This window comes from Toxorhynchites rutilus, chromosome 3 (assembly GCF_029784135.1).
Source record: "Toxorhynchites rutilus septentrionalis strain SRP chromosome 3, ASM2978413v1, whole genome shotgun sequence".
NCBI lineage: Eukaryota > Metazoa > Arthropoda > Insecta > Diptera > Culicidae > Toxorhynchites > Toxorhynchites rutilus.
In genome coordinates, this window is record NC_073746.1 from 196,154,559 (window position 1) to 196,174,352 (window position 19,794).

The 19,794-nt window shown below is 39.3% G+C and overlaps 2 protein-coding genes across 4 annotated transcripts in view; both read right to left on the reverse strand.

The window, feature by feature from the left end:
* Positions 1 to 2,641: 2,641 nt before the first annotated feature.
* Positions 2,642 to 5,108, reverse strand: LOC129779530 (uncharacterized). The gene is made up of 3 exons (XM_055787071.1): positions 3,743 to 5,108; positions 3,369 to 3,682; positions 2,642 to 3,184 (listed from the first exon to the last, which is right to left on the reverse strand). The coding sequence occupies exons 1-3, from the start codon at positions 4,143 to 4,145 to the stop codon at positions 3,161 to 3,163; spliced, it is 741 nt and encodes a 246-aa protein (XP_055643046.1). The 5' UTR covers positions 4,146 to 5,108; the 3' UTR covers positions 2,642 to 3,160.
* Positions 5,109 to 5,186: 78 nt separating this feature from the next.
* LOC129779526 (liprin-alpha-1) overlaps positions 5,187 to 19,794 on the reverse strand; it is a 458,998-nt gene continuing 444,390 nt past the window's right edge. For all 3 annotated transcript variants that reach the window (XM_055787066.1, XM_055787064.1, XM_055787065.1), the window contains exon 19: positions 5,187 to 5,426. In XM_055787066.1, the coding sequence (XP_055643041.1) occupies positions 5,343 to 5,426 (84 nt within the window). In that variant the 3' untranslated portion in view covers positions 5,187 to 5,342. The remainder of the gene's footprint in view (positions 5,427 to 19,794) is intronic.

Sequence of the window (19,794 nt, forward strand, 5' to 3'; positions counted from 1 at the left end):
GTTGCAAACAATATATTGATAGCATCTTCCGGAGAAGCCCCACTTTGGCCACGATTCATGATTTGGGCAACACATCCAGCAAACTTTGCGACGACTCTGTTGATTTGGTGCCATCGAGCTTTTATGCCAGTAGGGGCACGTAGTTCTGGACAGAGCTGATTTTTGTCACTGTCACTGCTCATATTTTAGCTACTATGACGACCATTGCAACATTACTATCGAACGACGTGCAACAAAACACAAACCGACAAAACAAGTTGTTCGCTCTTTGCTGATGAATGGTTTGTCAGAGTGCTCTGACGATCAAAGTATGTTGCTTGTCATTGCACTATTGTGGTCAAGACGGAAAATACTATGTCATTTGGTGTTATGGAAGTTTATACTTTTTTTCAATTTGTTTAATGGAAATTTACATATTTATCAGGGTTTATAGGGCTTCGTGAATATCCTTATTATATAAAAATGCTAAACATCGAAGAGAATAAAATATATAAATGAGTATAGGATCTGCCAAATACGTGCATTTGGATGCCGGGCAGAAATTTCATCGAAGGAATTTCTTCATTATCCTCACATGTGAAGATTTGTCATTGCTAGTTGAAATTTATGTCCTGAATTCAACCGCTATAAACACCTTATGTGTAAAGTAAGGAATTGATACATGTAACGAACTGTTAGTGTGTCTGGGTTTAATGGTAATTTATTGAAATTTAAAAGAAGTTGAGGAGAACAATTAGTTGATATTTTGTAATAGAATCAAAAGATATCTGCTAATCCTTCCCATTTTCAATAAGGTTTTTATTTGAAAGGAAAGTTAAACCGGTCGTCTTGTTTAATGATTCTCAGGTGATTCGTTGGGACTTAGTAGTATGTTAACATCAATGCTTCCTAATTCTAGTAGGGTATAAACATTTATAAATAACTAAGAGAATGATTGGGTTGGAGTGGCGCACCTGCAATTGCGGTATGACATTTATGCTGGAATAATGAGGGAGAACTGATAAGGTCAATTTTAATTGATGATAAATTATTGCCCCGTTAAGCCCCGGATTGTTTTTGCTGCGGTTTACATTCAATACGCATCAAAAACATTTGCACAATATTAATATCGATATTTATTGTATAAATAGAAAATAGTCAAAAATTCGGCTTGAGAGAAATCACATATCGTGAAACATCCGAAAATAAACCATGTCCTTTTTTATTTCCTTATTTAGTAACTGTCAGTCCAGTGATTAATGTTTTTCTAACGAAAAGCTCAATGTCGGCCCCTAGGGACTGACATGGGGCTCAATGTGTTAAGCAAGCCACATTCTGGTAAAATCAAGCTTGTTATTCAGCCATTCCATGCCAAATCGATATAGTGGTTCTCAGATTTTCATGACAATTGGTAGTTATATTCCTTATCGCGGAATATTGAATCCGTTTTTTTTTATTAATTTTTCATTATTTTGTATTCTTTCCTATTAACATTTTAGAGTGGTCCGCCAAATCAACTTTTAACCTTTTTCCAAAACTGACTTTTTAAAATTTCATAAACTTTAGATACAGGACCGATTCAAATGATCGACATATCAAATTGAAGCCAATGAGCTTGTCTTTTTTGAAAAATATTTCCAATGCCCTTTTGTTTTCGTAATTATTTATTGTATTTGTGTTTTATCGTTTACATGATTTAGGAACCAAAGGCAATATAGTTTTTATTTTTTTTCTTGAAAACTTTTTTACATAACATATCCAAAAATCGAAGAGATGAATTTTTCGTTTTTGTGTTATGATTTTTCAAAGTTAACAAGTTTCATCTAAATTCAATCTTATTAAAAAAGCAATCGTCGAAATTGATTTAAGACCTTACGTGTAACATGATAGTCTGGGATTAGAAATTATAATAAGTATTGATAATGTAACCATGATACAGTCGCTATAAATCATTGTAGGCACATGGCAGTCTAGTCGCATATGAATATTGAACGAAGACTAAAAACACGTTAACTTTAAAAATCATAACACAAAAATGAAAGGAAACACCTCTCTGATTATTGGATATGGATAAAAAAATCTCAGTTTTCAAGAAAAAACATAAACAATATAGCGTCCTTTATTTTTGGCCATGTAAACTATAAAAAACAAATACAATCAATAATTACGAAAACTAAATCCAATTTTTCGCAAGTGTAATATATTTTTTCAATTTAGGCTTATTGGATTCAATTTGATATGTCGATCATCTAAGTCGGTCCAGTAGTTCAAAAGTTATGAATTTTTGAAAAAAAATCACTTTTGGAAAAAGGGGAAAAATGGATTTTTTGGACCACTGAATTTTAAAATGGAAATGGGCACCCTAATGGAACAATAAAAAAATACGAGTCTAATATCCTGCGATAAGAAACGAAACTACCAATTTTCATGAAAATCTGAGAACCACTTTATCGATTTGGCATGACTGATTCATAAAAGAGCAACCTGAAAAATGAAACAAAAACTATAGAAATTTTCAAATGTTACGAGAGAGTTGTATTGGAATTTTTGTAAGAAAAGAGGTGGGAAGTTGTTTTAAATTATATTTTTTATTAACAAGATTAAGTTCGTCTTTTATTGAAACATTGCTTCAAGCAAACTCAATTCAACAAACATCTGTTCTCATATAATAACCCTTAACATATATCTAGTAATATAAAACCTGTCTTGCAATCTAGTTGTTTGAATTCATCTCTGTGATTGTGTCGTTCCAGATGTAAAGGTCTGACATAACCTTATCTGAAAGATCCTTGTTCAATTTGACTAGAAGAATATTAGAAAGGGTTTCCGCTCCTAAACCAGTTCTCTGATCAGAAAGGATTATCGCCAATGCACTGAACGCTCTTTCAACCGATACCTGACTGGATGGTGTATCCAAAACAACCATAGCTACGGAGTGTAGTTCTGGGTGGGTATATTTACGAGCTACCCAGTGTTTCCACACATTGAAAGTATGGGGCTGACGATCCTGTGTATCCAAAACTCTTATTTGATTATAAAAAGTTGAAGAATTGTCAGAGCTTGTATTGAATGTCCCACCAAACATTTTGGTCAATATATCATCGACTTTGTCGTTAAAGTCAAATGCATTCGTGTGTTCCTTTTCATCAGAAGACACCACTGGGCTTAGAGAGCGAATTCGTTACCAAGTATCTGCAATAAAATTCTGAAAAGAACATATTATTTTAACATAATTCAACATAAGAATTGATAAAAATAATATCTAAAAATGTTTTTTTGTTTGAAAAACAAAAAAAAATCAAAAATATATTACCAAAAGAATTTTATAATTCATTTACATAAAAAAAATAGAAAAAGGTTGGGTGTACGTGCACGTTACTGAAAAATACCTGAATTTCTGCTTTCTCATTAGTAGACTCAAAAACTGTAGTGTCAAGGAAGTTCAACCTCGGATCCAAATATAAAGATGCCTTAAATGCCATGTTGTTGCGAAGACGTTCCAATCGATTTGTGCATGTTGATACAAGGGCATTAGAGAAAGGATTGCCTTTAAGCATACTGACCTCCTGAATGGCAACCAACCAGTCGATGTAGAATTGTGACAAGGGATAATGATCGGCCTGCATAACCTTTGTACAGTGATATAACGGCCTGGTAGCATCAACGTAATCTTTGATAAATCTCCAATCATCCTTGCCCAAACCTGAAAATGTATTTTTTTCTTACATTTATTTATTGGAACGATTAAATTGTCTTAATTTACACATTTCAGAATACTGAGTTCCCAGTTCAACAAATTTCGCTTCTTGCTTTAAAATGCTAGACAACATTTTGTATTTACCGCCCCAACGTGTTGGTGACCAGAGCGGAGGGAGGGCAAGTTGTTGAACCTCGACGAATGATTTATATTTAATTTGACGTAGATGACGTACTACTTCCGTGATGCATTTAAGATTCGGATCAGCTTTATCAAAAATATCCGCAATCGCAAGTTGGAAGGAATGAACCGCGCACCGAACAAGGGATATCCGTGCATCCCACTCTAGCTCAAGCTCTTCAATGAGGTCTCTTTCCTGTGGTATGTTCTCATCATCTTCGAACAATAAAGTCGATACTGCAATGGACTCATTCAGCAAAGATTTAATTTTTTTTAAGGCAGCAACCATGTTGTTGCCGTTGTCCACCGTAATGCTAAAGATTTACTCCAACTTCAAATCATAGACACGCAATGTTTCCAATACTTTATCACGCAAAAACACAGCAGTTTGTCTCTGGTCTAATTCAATCATTCCTACAACAGAGATCAACATTAATTCGTTGGCAATAAAGAAATATACACAAACGAAAATACCCAAGGTTCGAATCACCAATTTTCCGTTGAGTTCGTACTGTGCGTTGATTCCGAGAACGTGACGACCATGCCGTGATGCAGAATCCAATTTGATAGATACCAGCTTGTGTTTCATTTCGACTGCCATTATTGAAAAAATGTTCGAATACTCGAGCGTATAGTGTTTTTGCACACTGATTGATACCGATACTGGCGGCCTGCGAAGTATTCAGCCACGCAAGGCACAATGCTTCATCTTCGGATGTGGTCCAATTCGATCCTCTTTTCGTCGCGTTCATTTTTTGGTGAATAAATGATATATATTCACTTCCGGGATAATATTTAGGAGCAAAATCACAAAAACGAACACAAGGCGAATGAAACCCACAACAGATGTTTGACGTTTGTTGAAAATAGCAACACTTGGCTCGGTTGCTATCGCGTTGCCAAATTTGTTAACTCACTATTCACCGAGAGGCAGATTACTATTTCCCACACCTGAACCGCAACCACCAGTGGGGTTGCTGCGTTATGGTGAGGGTTGTCAAAATGTCTGTAACAACGCATTGGTGCGGATGCCCTAAGGCGAAGGAAACGGACTCCTTCTTGTTGAGGGTTTCTCAGCAAATGCGTTTTAGGAGCAACACCTTCAACGTTAGACTGGTTTTCTGGTGGAAAGCATTAAGGTGATGATGAACAGTGTATTCGAAATGGTATCAGGATGTGTTGGAGGCAATTGGCTAATAAATTTCACAGAAAAATAATGCCATCAAATATGTTTAAATTGAAGATTAACTCAATGTGAAGGATTATATATAAAGATTTAGATTCAAATGTAAATAAAGTTTCAGAATTCATTGAATTGAAACGATATCCATTAATTAGGTTATCATACAATATAATTCTTTTTCGCTTGTTTAAAATATATTTAATATTTACAATGAACCTAATTATATTACTTAAACAATTGCTATATTTCAATTATATTTATAGAAACTTATTCTAATACACTACTAGGGGTTTCCACCTTGTGTCATGACTTCTGATCACTATCTATTCGTCTATCGGTTGAAATTTCCAACAGTTTGATGAATTCTGCTTCCAATGTTTGTCTAGCCTGTGGAATAAAAATAATCATTTGTATTAATTTGAACGATCATTTAAATTAATTTTTAGAAGATAATCTAGCAAGAGCTCCGGTTATAATTATCTGGGAACAGAACGCGAAATAGTCGTTCAAATTTCAAATCAATCTGCAGCTGAATGATAATGCTCAAAAATTAATAGGTCGTTTGGTTGGGGTCTCCGTAGCCTGATTGGTTGCGTGTCCGCCACTAAGCGAACGATAATGAGCTCATAACTCAGGGCCCTCAACTGACCATCTTTGTGTGTTATTCTAGCTACTATGTCCGCGCAACAATCATCATATGACGGTAATCCCAGTCCCTTACCGCTCACATTACGGTCTGCTGCATCGGTAGTTGGTGCTATGTATAATACAACAATGGAAGACTCATATCAACAGTCTCACTGTGTATAGTTCAACTGTGAACATTCGAACAATAGAAATATACGCCGAGAAAAGGCGACATTGTGTAATTTACAACAATACTCTTACGTCTAAATGGCTACTGTGTAATATACAACAAAACTATCCTTAGATGAAAATGTACACGAAAAAATTCGGCTCTGTTACAGCTAAATTGCTGAATGAGCCTAATGAAATAACCAGATGGGATAAAAGAAAACAAAATCATCGCCATGACATGTTGATTAACATCCAATATTAGTTGACTTGTGGCTCCCATTGCCCAATGGCCAGCGTGACACTTACCAAGATGAGGGCTTCAGGTTCGATTCCCTCTACGGTCAGCAAATATAGATAAAACATAGGCACTACCTGGGAAATATAGCTATGCTAATTCAGCAACAAACGTGGGCTGAACATAATATATTTTATTTGAATATCACATTCTATGTCTAGTGCTCGGGACATTTACCCCTCTACAACCTAAACCCGCCTTTAGACGGGCTTCAGGGATTTTTTGACGTAGGATTACGTCTTTCGGGAACATATGGGGGTACAAATTGAATATCGAAAATCGAGCACATCGTGAAAATTGTCCAATTTCAAACGGCTATTGCTCAGTCATTTCATGATGGATTGATGAGATTTTTGCGTCAATCGATATTGGCACTCCATAACAATTTTTTACATTGAATAAAATAATATCTGTCATGAAACCAACTATCAAACAATCTAACTATCTCAACCTCTATTCTAACGGAAATACCCAGTCCTGATTGATCGAAATTGACGACAGATGCGGCGGCTCATGTACTTACAATTATTGGTCAGTTATTTCCTGATGGATTTACGAAATATTTGCATCAATCGATCTGAGCATTCCATAACAATTCATCACAATGGATGAAATAATATATCATACGAAACTAACTATCAAACAATCGAAAAATATACAAACGGAAATACCTCGTTGTTCTGATTGTTCGAAATTGGAGATACGGAGAAATCAGTATTGCAAATACATCAAGGTAAAGGGAACTTTTGTTCCCATGAGAGTGATGATGATAGAAGGATGGTGATTAGTCATTGGATGGTGCGTATCATGATAGAAGATGCCAAAGTGGAATGAGATATGATGAAAGCCGCCCTTTGTGGCTCTGAACGAGATAGATCCTGTGTCATGTATGGATGAAATGAAGAAAAAAAACTCATTGTAAGTACATGAGCCGCCGCATCTGTCGTCAATTTCGACCAATCAGGACTGGTTATTTCCGTTAGGATAGAGGTTGAGATAGTTATATTGTTTGATAGTTGGTTTCATGACAGATATTATTTTATTCAATGTAAAAAATTGTTATGGAGTGCCAATATCGATTGACGCAAAAATCTCATCAATCCATCATGAAATGACTGAGCAATAGCCGTTTGAAATTGGACAATTTTCACGATGTGCTCGATTTTCGATTTTCAATTTGTACCCTCATATGTTCCCGAAAGACGTAATCCTACGTCAAAAAAAAATCATCATCACTCGGTTGTGAACAAACAATACCTAACAACCAAACAAAACGGCCAAATCATTATCGAAGAGTTTAACAATGTAATTCTTCAAACATATCTAAAACAACAGATAGCCCAACGGAATCCTACGTCAACTATGCGGTCGTGTCTCGGACACAACCCTCCTGTGACTTTTTAAAAATTGTTCAAAAAATCTGACCTTGGATTGGAGAACTGTCAAAGGTGTCAGGCCTACTTGTAGGACCTGGAAAGTTCCTGGATCCGCAGACAAAACTGATCTGAAGCCTATTGATTTTAAAAACATTAAAAAATCATTTTTTTTATTAAAATCCTCATTTAAATATTCATTTACTGAACTTTCGGACTGAGGTTACGAAACCCAGATGTGTTGCAAAACTTCCCGTCGCCCACGTATGGTCACCAGAATGAAACCATCCACTTCGAAGCGAGCGTATGTTCCACCCTCTGATGTCAGGTATGATAGATAATCATTTACCAGATACTCCGGAAAGAGAGGACTTGAACAAGTCATATACCTTATACCAATATAATGCGACATTAATTTACACCTGCAGCCAAACCAGGATCGTTTTTATGCTTTTCATCATAAGGAATAACTACTACGAGCAGTTCAGAATAAAAATGATTTTTTTCGACCAGATACCCAACCCCGTCTCAAGGCGGATTACTGGTTTTGTGGTATGAATGAGAAATCCGTGACTTTAAAAAATTACCATTATGTTTTTCGATTTTCTCATCAAAAATAAGATCTACTACAGTTTTTTTCACACAAATAAAAATTTTGGGTTTCAGAGGGTTAAAAATCAGTATCACGATGATATTCCTGTGAGATAGTGGGGTTTATTTTTTTTTTTTTTTTTTTTTTATAAATTCGTTTATTTTTACAGGCTCAGTTACATAAGTTTAAAGGAGCCGAAATCTTAAATATATTTTGACGTAGGACTACGTCTAACCGGAATATATAGGGAGTGAAATGGAAATCTAGGCACTAAACAAGTAGGAAAAAATGCAAGATTTGGAACGCTTATAACTCGAGCATTTCTCAATAGATCGCAAAGGTTTTTGCATCAATTGATAGGAAATATATCTACGCATCTATCATTACGAATAACATTTCTCTTTTCTTGAGATAAATAATTGAATAATTGTGAAATATCAAGCATTGTCCAAATGCACTATGTGCCCATTTTTGATTGGTCCATTTTGTGCTCCTCAAATCGTACCGACCAAAACGGGCAACCAGAGCAGCAGCGAAATAGAATGAAGCACGATTGGAAAGGAAAAAGAAAAAAATGAACGAAACATTGGTCGCAGTCTCACACATGCGTAATTCTCGAGCCAGCAAGTCAGCTTAAAAATCCCCGCTCCGCTGCCGTAACGATCATTCTCATCGAAACCGTACACCACATCGTTTCGCATCACATCAGATCAACAAACCAACACAAGCAGCAATGGTTGGACATGGCAAAGGAGGAAAAGTGAAGGGAAAGGAAAAATCCCGCTCGAACCGTGTTGATCTGAAGTTCCCCGCAAGGGTAGCTAGGCCGAGCGCGTTAGTACCAGTGCACCAGTCCACTTAGCCGGCGTTATATAGTTTCGGCCACCGAAGTGATCGAGTTGGCTGGCAAAGCTGCTCGCCACGATAAGAAAAACCGCATTCAGAACAGAACACATCAAGACAACAACGAGTGGCGAGTGGCAAACGTAATCGCAAAACGGCGTCAGGTAGCAGAAGAAAAAAGTTTATTCTTTATACAAAATGCTTTGGTGGCAAATCCAGAACAAGGCAGCATCGAGGGCGTTCGAAATGTTTTTTTTTCAAAACCACGAGTACTAAGTTTTCTGAATTGGAACCATTCCATAAAACAAGGCCCTTTTCAGGGCCATTAAACCTTCCAAAAAAGAGTTTAGGAAATACAGTTCAATGCTTTCTAAAACAATATCCAAAATAATAATAAAACACAAATTGATTTTTTCATAATTTGTTTGCCAGGATATGATGAGTATGTGAATTTGGCAGTTGTTCTGAGCTTATTGATTTTCACAAATTCTTGAATTGCATCTAGATTGAAAGTACAGTAATTTACACTTATCTTGATATTTAGCTAATTGGACGGACCTGTAATGCGACATATTTAGTTGGACATTTTTGTAAACATAGAGTTCGGGGTCCAAATTATGACCCCACATTGAAAGTCGACACTGTTTCACTGTCATCACAAATGTTCAATTACAGGTTAAAATTACCTCCAATCCGACACTGAGCGGTGGTAATGCGACGTGCCATTGAATGTAATTTACTGTAAAATATGTCACAAGCTGGATGGGAAGAAATTTTCCAACTGTGAAAGCTGTGGCGAGTGGCAAATGCAATCGCTAAACAGAAAGATTGAGCCGAACAAGATGGGGATATCGAGTGATAACAAAACAATAAACTCTTTAGATTGAAGATAATTTTGTGATCCTGAAAAGGACCCTTTTTAGCCTGCATGTGAATCCAACGAGCGAACAAATCGTAATGAATGTATTTTTTTGCCATCGCTCTCTTTTAACGCTCATTCGTTCGTCTCGTTGGACTCGCCCCTCTGGCTGAGTCTGCCGATTTGTCTCTATCCTGTGAGTGTGTACCGCTAGAGTATAAAACACGCGGACCCCAAAAAAATATCTTATTTTCTTTCAAACCGTAAACCCGAGTGGTTGTACGGCATCGGCATCGTGGACGTAACAAAGGAGGACAAGTTAAGGGAAAGGCAAAGTCTCACTCGAACCGTACAGGTCTACAGTTCCTTGTTGGTCGCATTCACTGATTGCTCCGCAAGGGTAACTAGGCCGAACGGATTGTTGCCGGAGCACCGGTATACCTAACAGCGATTATAGAGTTTCGGCCGTCGGAGTGCTCGAGTTGGCTTGCAAAGCTGCTCACGACAATCAGAAAACCCGCATCAAGAACAGAGCAGCTTCGGTTCGGCGCTCATCAAGGCAACAATCAGTTTCAGTGAGTGGCAAAGTGTTTCTCCGGCACGTCGCATTAAATGTAATTTACTGAACAACATGTCACAAGCTGGATGGGAAGAAATTTTCCAACTGTGAAAGCTGTGGCGAGTGGCAAACGCAATAGCTAAACAGGAAGGTTTAACCGAACAAGATGGGAATATCGAGTGATAACAAAAACACAACACCAAAGGTTCTTTTCAGAACCATCAACATATTCATAAAGAGTAAACAGTAAACTAATCCATTTTTCAGGTAGATAGGTAGGAGAAGACACGTAGGAGAAGAAAATAAAACAATATATTTAAAATATATATTTAACAAAAGCTGTCCCCTTTGTACAGTCCTACGTCACTCCGGTTATGTCCCCGACATTACCCACCCGTCTTTTTTTAAAACTATATATATGAACAATTTTCTTAAATCTATGGTTAGTAATGTGGGAAACCGATTACTCGTGGTGGACTCGAGATTAAAAGGGTGACATTTTCTCAGGAAAAGGATGGGGTATAAGGAAATTATTACAATGTTGATAATCACACACACTCAATTCTTAAATCTATTCGTACATCAGTTGTGAATTTACATTTCATTCTTCTGTTTATAGCAAGCGGACCAATTACTCACAAAGGAAGAAATGGAGGGTATAAGGATATAAGGATAATCACACACGAACATCGATAGATTTAAGGAAAACATATATTTGGGACATGTAATCAAGGTCTAACCGAGCCAACACATCTCTCACCGGCACATTGGGCTGCCTTCCTCTAGCCCGAAGGGAGTTCTCTAAATTCGATCTGGCAACAAGATACACCTCACACGACCAAACAACGTGTTCGATGTCGTGGTAACCTCGGCCACAAACGCAGATATTGCTGCCGGCCAGATTGAAACGAAAGAGTAGCGCGTCTAACGAACAGTAATTGGACATGAGTCGGGAGAAGGTGCGAATAAAGTCCCGACTCAAGTCCAGACTTTTGAACCATGGTTTGAGGCTAACCTTAGGGATAATCGAGTGAAGCCACCGGCCCAATTCATCTTCGTTCCATTTGCGTTGCCAGTTAGCGATGGTATTTTTACGGACTAAAGAGTAAAATTCATTGAAGGCGATTTGACGCTGATAAATATCGCCTTCAATCGCACCTACCTTTGCTAATGAGTCAGCCCTCTCATTACCCGGAATTGAGCAATGAGAAGGGACCCACACAAAGGTAATGACATAACAGCGTCTGGATAAAGCACTCAAAATTTTTCGTATTCTCTCAAGGAAGTACGGCGAGTGCTTTTCCGGCCTCACTGAACGGATAGCTTCGACAGAGCTAAGACTATCCGTTACAATGTAATAGTGTTCAACAGGTCGTGAGGCGACGCTGTCCAGCGCCCAATGAATTGCTGCCAATTCAGCAATATACACTGAGCAAGGATTCTGAAGACTGTGTGAGGTGCTAAAAAATTCGTTGAACACTCCAAATCCTGTGGACTCATTTATAGTGGACCCATCAGTAAAGTACATATTATCACAATTGATACCCCTATATTTTTCATCGAAGATCGTTGGAGCGATCCTCGATCGTTGGTAATCTGAATATCCATGGATATCTTGCTTCATGGACAGATCAAAATGCACAGAGGAATTGATGTAGTCAGGGAAACAAACACGGTTGGGAATATACGAAGAAGAATCAACCTGCATGGAGATGAATTCATGATATGAACTCATGAATCCAGAATGAAAATTTAGCTCGATCAGCTGCTCAAAATTTCCGATCACCAATGGGTTCATAACCTTACACCGAATGAGGAACCGAAGAGATAATAAATTGAAGCGATCTTTTAGTGGGAGTAGGCCTGCCAAAACCTCGAGACTCATGGTATGCGTTGAGGGCATACATCCCAACGCAATACGGAGACAAAGATACTGAATTCGCTCGAGTTTAATTAAGTGTGTTTTGGCAGCTGATTGAAAACAGAAACTGCCATACTCCATCACTGAGAGAATAGTTGTTCTATACAACATTATAAGATCTTCGGGATGGGCTCCCCACCAGGTGCCGGTAATTGTACGGAGAAAATTTATTCTTTGATGGCATTTTTTACTCAGATACCTAATATGGGCCCCCCAAGTACATTTGGAGTCGAACCAGACCCCAAGATACTTGAATGACATAGCATGAGTGATCGGTTTACCCAAAAGTTGAAGCTTTGGTTTTGCTGGTCTATGCTTCCTAGAAAAAAACACCATCTCTGTTTTCTCCGTGGAGAATTCGATCCCTAGCCCAATGGCCCAGGTTGAAAAATTGTTCAAAGTATCTTGTAAGGGTTCTTGTAGGTCGGATTCTGTTGATCCTACGACAGAGACCACTCCATCATCTGCAAGTTGTCTTAGGCTGCAATTTTGTGTAAGGCAATTGTCGATGTCGCTTACATAGAAGTTGTACAAAAGGGGGCTTAAACATGAGCCCTGGGGGAGGCCCATGTAAGAGACCCGACTTACTGCCGAATCTCCGTGAGAAAAGTTCAAATGCTTCTCACAAAGCAAGTTATATAACATATTATTCAATAGAGGCGGCAGACCCCGAGAGTGTAATTTGTCTGTCAAAACCTCTATTGAAACAGAATCAAAGGCCCCCTTTATGTCCAAGAATACTGAAGCCATTTGTTTTTTTCCGGCGTAAGCCATTTGAATTTCTGAAGAAAGCAACGCAAGACAATCATTCGTCATCTTGCCCCTGCGGAACCCATATTGTGTATCTGAGAGTAGGCCATTCGTTTCAACCCATCGATCAAGGCGAAACAAGATCATTTTCTCCAACAATTTCCGTATACAAGACAGCATTGCTATTGGGCGGTACGAATTGAAGTCGGACGCGGGTTTTCCGGGTTTTTGAATAGCTATAACTCGTACTTGTCTCCAATCATCTGGAACAATATTATGCACCAGAAACCGATTGAATAAATTCAACACGCGATGTTTCGCCACATCAGGGAGGTTTTTCAGCAAGTTGAACTTAATTCTATCCGATCCCGGAGCAGAATTGTTACATGAAAGCAGAGCAGGAGAGAATTCTACCATCGAAAACTCGGAATCAAGATCGCACCTATCTTGTGGTATATCTCGAACAATTTTTTGCACAGGAGCGGAATCAGGACAAACCTTCCGTGCAAAATTCAAAATCCATCGATGTGAATATTCCTCGCTTTCATTGGATGAAGAGCGATTTCTCATGTTTCGAGCCACTTTCCATAATTTTTTCATTGACGTTTCTCGTGACAAACCTCTCACGAAATTTCGCCAATAAGCACGTTTTTTCCCTTTGATCAAGTTTTTAAATTGATTTTCAAGGTCCAAATACGTCTGAAAATTTTCAGGGGTTCCACGTTTCCGAAAAGCTTTGAATGCGTTCGATTTATCCTGATAAAGCTTGGAACATTGGCTATCCCACCATGGATTGGGAGGCCTTCGACGAATAGTGGAGCCTGGGATGGGTTTCGTTTGAGCGCGAACCGCGCTGTCATAGATCAAACGAGAAAGGAAGTTATACTCCTCCAATGGAGGTAAACCATCTCTGGAATTGATGGCTAGAGCAATCGCGTCCGCATATTTTTTCCAGTCAATGTGTCTTGTGAGGTCATATGCCATGTTTATAGATTCAGAAAAATTCGACCCAATGGTGATGGAAATTTTGATTGGCAAGTGATCACTACCGTTGGGGTCCTGGATTACATTCCACTTGCAATCTAACGATAGTGAATTCGAGCAAAGCGAGAGGTCAAGAGCACTTGGGTTAGCAGGAGGTTTAGGTACACGTGTTGTTTCCCCAGTGTTCAAAAGTGTCATATTGAAGCTGTTACAAAGATCATATATCAACAGTGAACGATTGTCGTCGTACTGTTCCCCCCAGGCAGTTCCGTGAGAATTGAAGTCTCCCAAGATCAATCGTGGCTCAGGAAGGAGTGAGCACATGTCAACAAGTTGCTTGCGGCTAACCGCAGCTCTCGGAGGCCAATACAAGCTGACAATACAGAGGTCTTTTCCTCTGATGTTTGCATGACAAGCAACAGCTTCAATCCCTCCAATAGGTGGAAGGTCAATTCGAAAAAATGAGTGGCACTTATTGATCCCCAATAGCACCCCTCCGTATCTGTCATCACGGTCCAAGCGTATAATATTAAAATCGTGGAAAGAGAGATCATCTCGCGAAGAAAGCCAAGTTTCGGACAGAGCAAAAACATCACAATTGAAGTTATGAATTAAAAATTTGAATGTATCCAATTTAGGGATAAGACTACGACAATTCCACTGTAAAACAGTGATATCTCCGACCTCTCTATTTGAATTAGACATCAAGAGAGATAATCATTGCAAGGAGGGGCCATGTTTGCATCAATTGTTGCAAAATTGTCTTTAATACTGGAAGCATTGATATGGCAATGGTTCTGATGGAGTCGGAAACATTAAAGCATGTGAAGATTTGAGCCACAAGGTCAGTCAACTTTATAAATCCCGATTGGGAAGTTGAACTGGTCGGTAAAATAGGGACAGTTGGGGTTTTTGATGTCCCTTCGAGTGCTGGGTCGTTCGAAGGTGAATTATTCCCACGGAAGCCAGGAGGAACCTGATTTTGCTTGTCCGCTGCACTCGATTTTTTAGGCATGCTAACAGAGGGTATAACCGGAGGGGCTTGTCCTTGAACTTTGGGAGTGGTCACATTTTTGCGCCGGGGATTCCCTTGGAAGATGTACGGTGTGCCCTCGTTAGCTGTATCCGCTTCCATTTCGTCAACTGGCAGCGAAGCGAAGACATTGTTTGCGGTTAAAGGTTGTTGCTGTTGGGCCAATGGAGAAGCGCCCTTCAAAATTTCCGCAAAAGTGCGCTTCGAGCGTTCCTTTAAAGAGCGCTTCTGCTTCTCCCAGCGACTCTTGTAAGTTTCACAAGCCGAGAGCACGTGCGGATTTCCTCCGCAATATGGACACTTTTGCTCAATCGCACTGCAGGATTTGTCCACATGTTGCTCTCCGCAAGTGGCACAGCGCTCCTTGTTGGCGCAGTAAGCTGCTGTGTGACCAACTGACTTGCATTTCAGGCAAGTCATGGGCTTTGGCACGAAGAGTCGCAGCGGTAGCCTCAATTTGTCCACCATAACGTAGTCAGGGAGGGCGGAGCCAGCAAAAGTGACTCTAAACGAGTCGGACGGCGTAAATTTCGATTCTTTCCCTTCCTGGGAGACTTTGCCGAGTTGTCGGCATTCTAAGATTTTAACCTTAATCAAAGGCAGCTTTTTAAATCTGCCATCTCCTTCCATAATTGATTTGCACGTCAGACCCGTTTCGGTTATCACCCCCGAGATTTCTACGTCATGGGAAGGCACGTAGACACGATATTCCAGGGTAAACCTCTGGTCGACGACAATACCGTTTGCGTCTTTCCGATCAGCCACGACAACACGCAGTTTGGTCGGTCTAACCTTCGTAATTTCTGTCACGGAGGAGTATCTTGCCAGATCTTTCATGATCTGAATAACATTAAGTGCTTTTCCGTTTGGCTTAGGCCTGAAGAAAACAACCCACGGACCAGTTCCAGGTGCATCTTCAGGATAGACCTTGACACGTGGAGAGAAGACAACAGGAGGAGAAGGAGATGACGAGGATTGAAGGGGATCGGGGACAACAGGATGGGGAGGCGAAATCTGAGCTGGGGTAGGAGCGAGGGGGGTTGGAGAGGAGATATTTGCGGGTTTTTTAGAGGGGGGCTTGCTAGAGTTAGCAGACTCGTCCCCGGACGAAACATCCTCTGATGTAGGAACGCGTTTAAGTGTCTTCGCTGTTCCTTTATTTGTTTTGACGTAGGACTACGTCTTTCATTTCTATACCGGGGTGTAAAATCAAAGTTTCGAAAACGAAAGCGTTACGCCGGAGACCGAGATTTTGAGCGTTAATAGCTCCTAAACAACTGAACGAAATGGTATGATAAACACCTCATTCGAAAGATAAAATGTCTACGCGTTATATACTTGTTACTTTTTGATCCAAAAACTTGTTTCAATAGTCTTAAAATTGCTTTCAAAACAGGCTATTGAAATCACCAATCGGTATATAAGCGAGCGTCGCTCAGAAATTTACTCAGTTCTAATTGAACAGCGATTGGAGCATGTTGTCGCTGTTGTGGTGAAGCTCATCATTTATCATGAAAGCGCGGATGAACGGTGTCACCAAGAGCCTGTTTGTGCACCCTAGGCCAGAAGGGAATCTATCAGGAGGAGAGTGATGCCACAAACGGTTCCCTGGGAAGACATCGCTACACACACATACACGCGCGGCTATTAACAGGTGGTTATCGAGTTGGCATTAACCACTGGTGGGCTTCCAGTATCGAGGAAAATGTGGAAATATCTAATCTTTACTGAAAATAATCTGCCAGTTCCTTTGGGAATTTTCAAAATATATTCATGTGAAAGAGTTTAATTGAATGTTTTCTATCCATGTAACACTGTGATCAAATACATTTGGTTTTGTGGTTTTTCAATCAATCGCAATTAACAGGATAGCTTCAGAAGATTATTCTTCCCCATCAGTAGGATATTTCCGTATCCAATATTGTATGCGCCCGCAATCGATTATTACTCAGTCGCCGAAAGTTCCGAGCTCAGAGAGTTCATTCCCCTCTAGTTTGCCTTCCAAATTGCCATCGTAAACCACACCTTCTCTCGATTCAATCACACACAAAAAGCATACTTAAGCGATATTCTGGTGGTGAGACACATTCATTTTTCGTGAGGACATCGACAAGACAACATCGTTGCCTAACGTGCTGGAGGAGGTGGACGGCGAAGGATCGACACATACACGCGCAGAACTCTTTCCGTTAGGATGCCATTCAGCATCGAGAAAGTTCCGGAAAGATCTAATCATTGCTGGAAAATAATCTGCCAGTTCCTTTGGGAATTTTCAAAATATATTCATGTGAAAGAGTTTAATTGAATGTTTTCTATCCATGTAACACTGTGATCAAATATGTTTCAATCAAGTACTATTAACAGATGGTTATCGAGTTAGCATAAACCACTGGTAGGCTTCCAGTATCGAGGAAAATGTGGAAATAACTAATCGTTACTGAAAATAATCTGACAGTTCCTCTGGGAATTTTCAAAATATATTCATGTGAAAGAGTTTAATTGAATGTTTTCTATCCATAAAATATCCATATAATACATTTGGGTTTGTGATTTGTCAATCAAGTACAGTTAGCAGGTTAACTTCTGAAGATTATTCTTCAGAACAAGGTTTTTCGTATCCTATATTGGATGCATAAAACCTTGTGCCTCCAACGTAACGCTCTCGTTTTCGAAGTCTCCCAAATATTCATTTATTCATTCATTCAGAATGGATTTAGATTCAACTTCAAACAAATGATCTCTAAATCAACGATAGTCCTACGTCACCCTTTCGGTTATACCATAGATATAACCCACTTCCTGTTTTTTCAACCAGAGGGGAGTCATCATCAGAGATCTCCATATCTGGAGATCCTCCCCCTCCTTCTGCCATTCCGTAATTGGTACCTAATCACAATGCACCCAGTGCTGATGAACTGGCAACCGCTGCTTGCTTCTCAATCGGAGCGCTTGAACGCTCGGCACTATCACACACCACTAAGAAGTGTTGCTCTCCTTCACACTGCTGTAAGTGAACAGCGAATCGCGCTGGTATTGTGTGCGTGCAACTGAGCACCGATGTCCGACTTCGATTGCGATGGCGACAAATCGGCGAAAACTGAAAGCCGGCTGGCCTTGCCAGGCTTTGATGATTCTGCTTTTCTCACTAATTCCGAGTTCACACTGCGTTTTACGATATCTCGAACAGTTCGAAAACGCGCGAAAAAAGCACACCCGGGCGATAAAAAAAAAAAAAATAACAGCCAACGGTAACCGAAAACAATGCTTTAACGGAGACGCTCACAGCACATGACCGGTTACTCGAAGCTTATGCCGAATAATGTGATAGTGGGGTTGATTGCAGGCTTTTCAAGCAGCATCACAAAAACAAGCAACACAACTAGAAACTATTTTGCATCAGGTCATATTGTAAAGATGTTGAGGGGGACCCCTGTCTGGAAGGTCGGAAAATAAAAAAAGTTACGTGGATTTTTCCCGGATGTAACGAATAAAGTGAAGTGTTCGGGTATTTTGGTGATTGTTGAAGGTATATTTGAAGATTTATTTTCCATTTTTGAATGTACGAATAATGAATATTTTGAAACTTTAGGACATTACCTAAAGCGTTACATAGGGGTTTTTGAAAATTCGAAAAATTGTCAAAATGGCGGTCATTTTTGTTAAAAATTAGTTATTTTTTATGAAAAATCGAAAAAAATAAGATATAAAAAACGGCTATGTTACGCTTCTTACAATCCATTACATGCTGATAAAAAAATTCAGCCAAATCGGTCGGAATAAATCCTGAGTTGTCGATATCAACAGTTTAAATAACATGGTTTCTTGAAAAACGCGTTTTAAAATTCATACAGCAATACTATATCCCATGAAGTGACTTCATACTTTTGGCTGTTTCCTTTCAACGAAATCAAATATCGAAAAATCCTTTTAGGACAACAGAAGAGCCAAAGGTTGTACCGCTCATGGCAACTCTACACGAGCTGAAGATTGTACCGCCCAGTGACCATTCTACCCTGGATTCCTCGAGTCAAGAGAGACGCACCACGATTGATATGAGGTACAAACTAGGGGGGCGTCGCTGATCAATGGTCAGTTACACTCCAATAGGAAGTATCCCGTGTCGGCCACACATACATAGTACTGGAGACTGCAACATCCCAATTATGAGATCTTTGTAATACTAACCTTGAGCCAACCGCGAGTAATCGGTTACATATTACTAACATAGTTGTAAGACAAAAATTGTCAAAATATTGGACTCCCGGCCCCGCCAGGCTAACGCCACATGTGCCTTAATAAAAAACAGGAAGTGGGTTATATCTATGGTATAACCGCAAGGATGACGTAGGTCTATCGTTGATTTAGAGATCATTTGTTTGAAGTTGAATCTAAATCCATTCTGAATGAATGAATAAATGAATATTTGGGGGACTTCGAAAACAAGAGCGTTACGTTGGAGGCTCAAGGTTTTATGCATCCAATATTGGATACAAAAAACCTTGTTCTGGAGAATAATCTTCAGAAGCTTTCCTGCTAACTGCACTTGATTGAAAAATCACAAAACCAAATGTATGTGGTCGCAGTATTATATGGATAGAAAACATTAAAATAAACTCGCTTGAATGTGATTTTCAATTCCAAGGTGTAGAGTACAGAATAGGGTGATGAAATAATAATAATAACAACAATAAAGAAACATGAGAATCATGCCATGAGAACTATAGACCAATCACATGTAAGGAAAAGAT

What these genes read in the sequence shown, in the direction of transcription:
- LOC129779530 (XM_055787071.1), bottom strand. Translation starts at nt 4,145, where the DNA reads ATGGTTGCTGCCTTAAAAAAAATTAAATCTTTGCTGAATGAGTCCATT. An exon ending in AACTCAGTATTCTGAAATGT is followed by an intron (nt 3,683 to 3,742) that starts GTAAATTAAGAC and finishes ATACATTTTCAG; the next exon opens with GTTTGGGCAAGGATGATTGG. An exon ending in ATGAGAAAGCAGAAATTCAG is followed by an intron (nt 3,185 to 3,368) that starts GTATTTTTCAGT and finishes TGTTCTTTTCAG; the next exon opens with AATTTTATTGCAGATACTTG.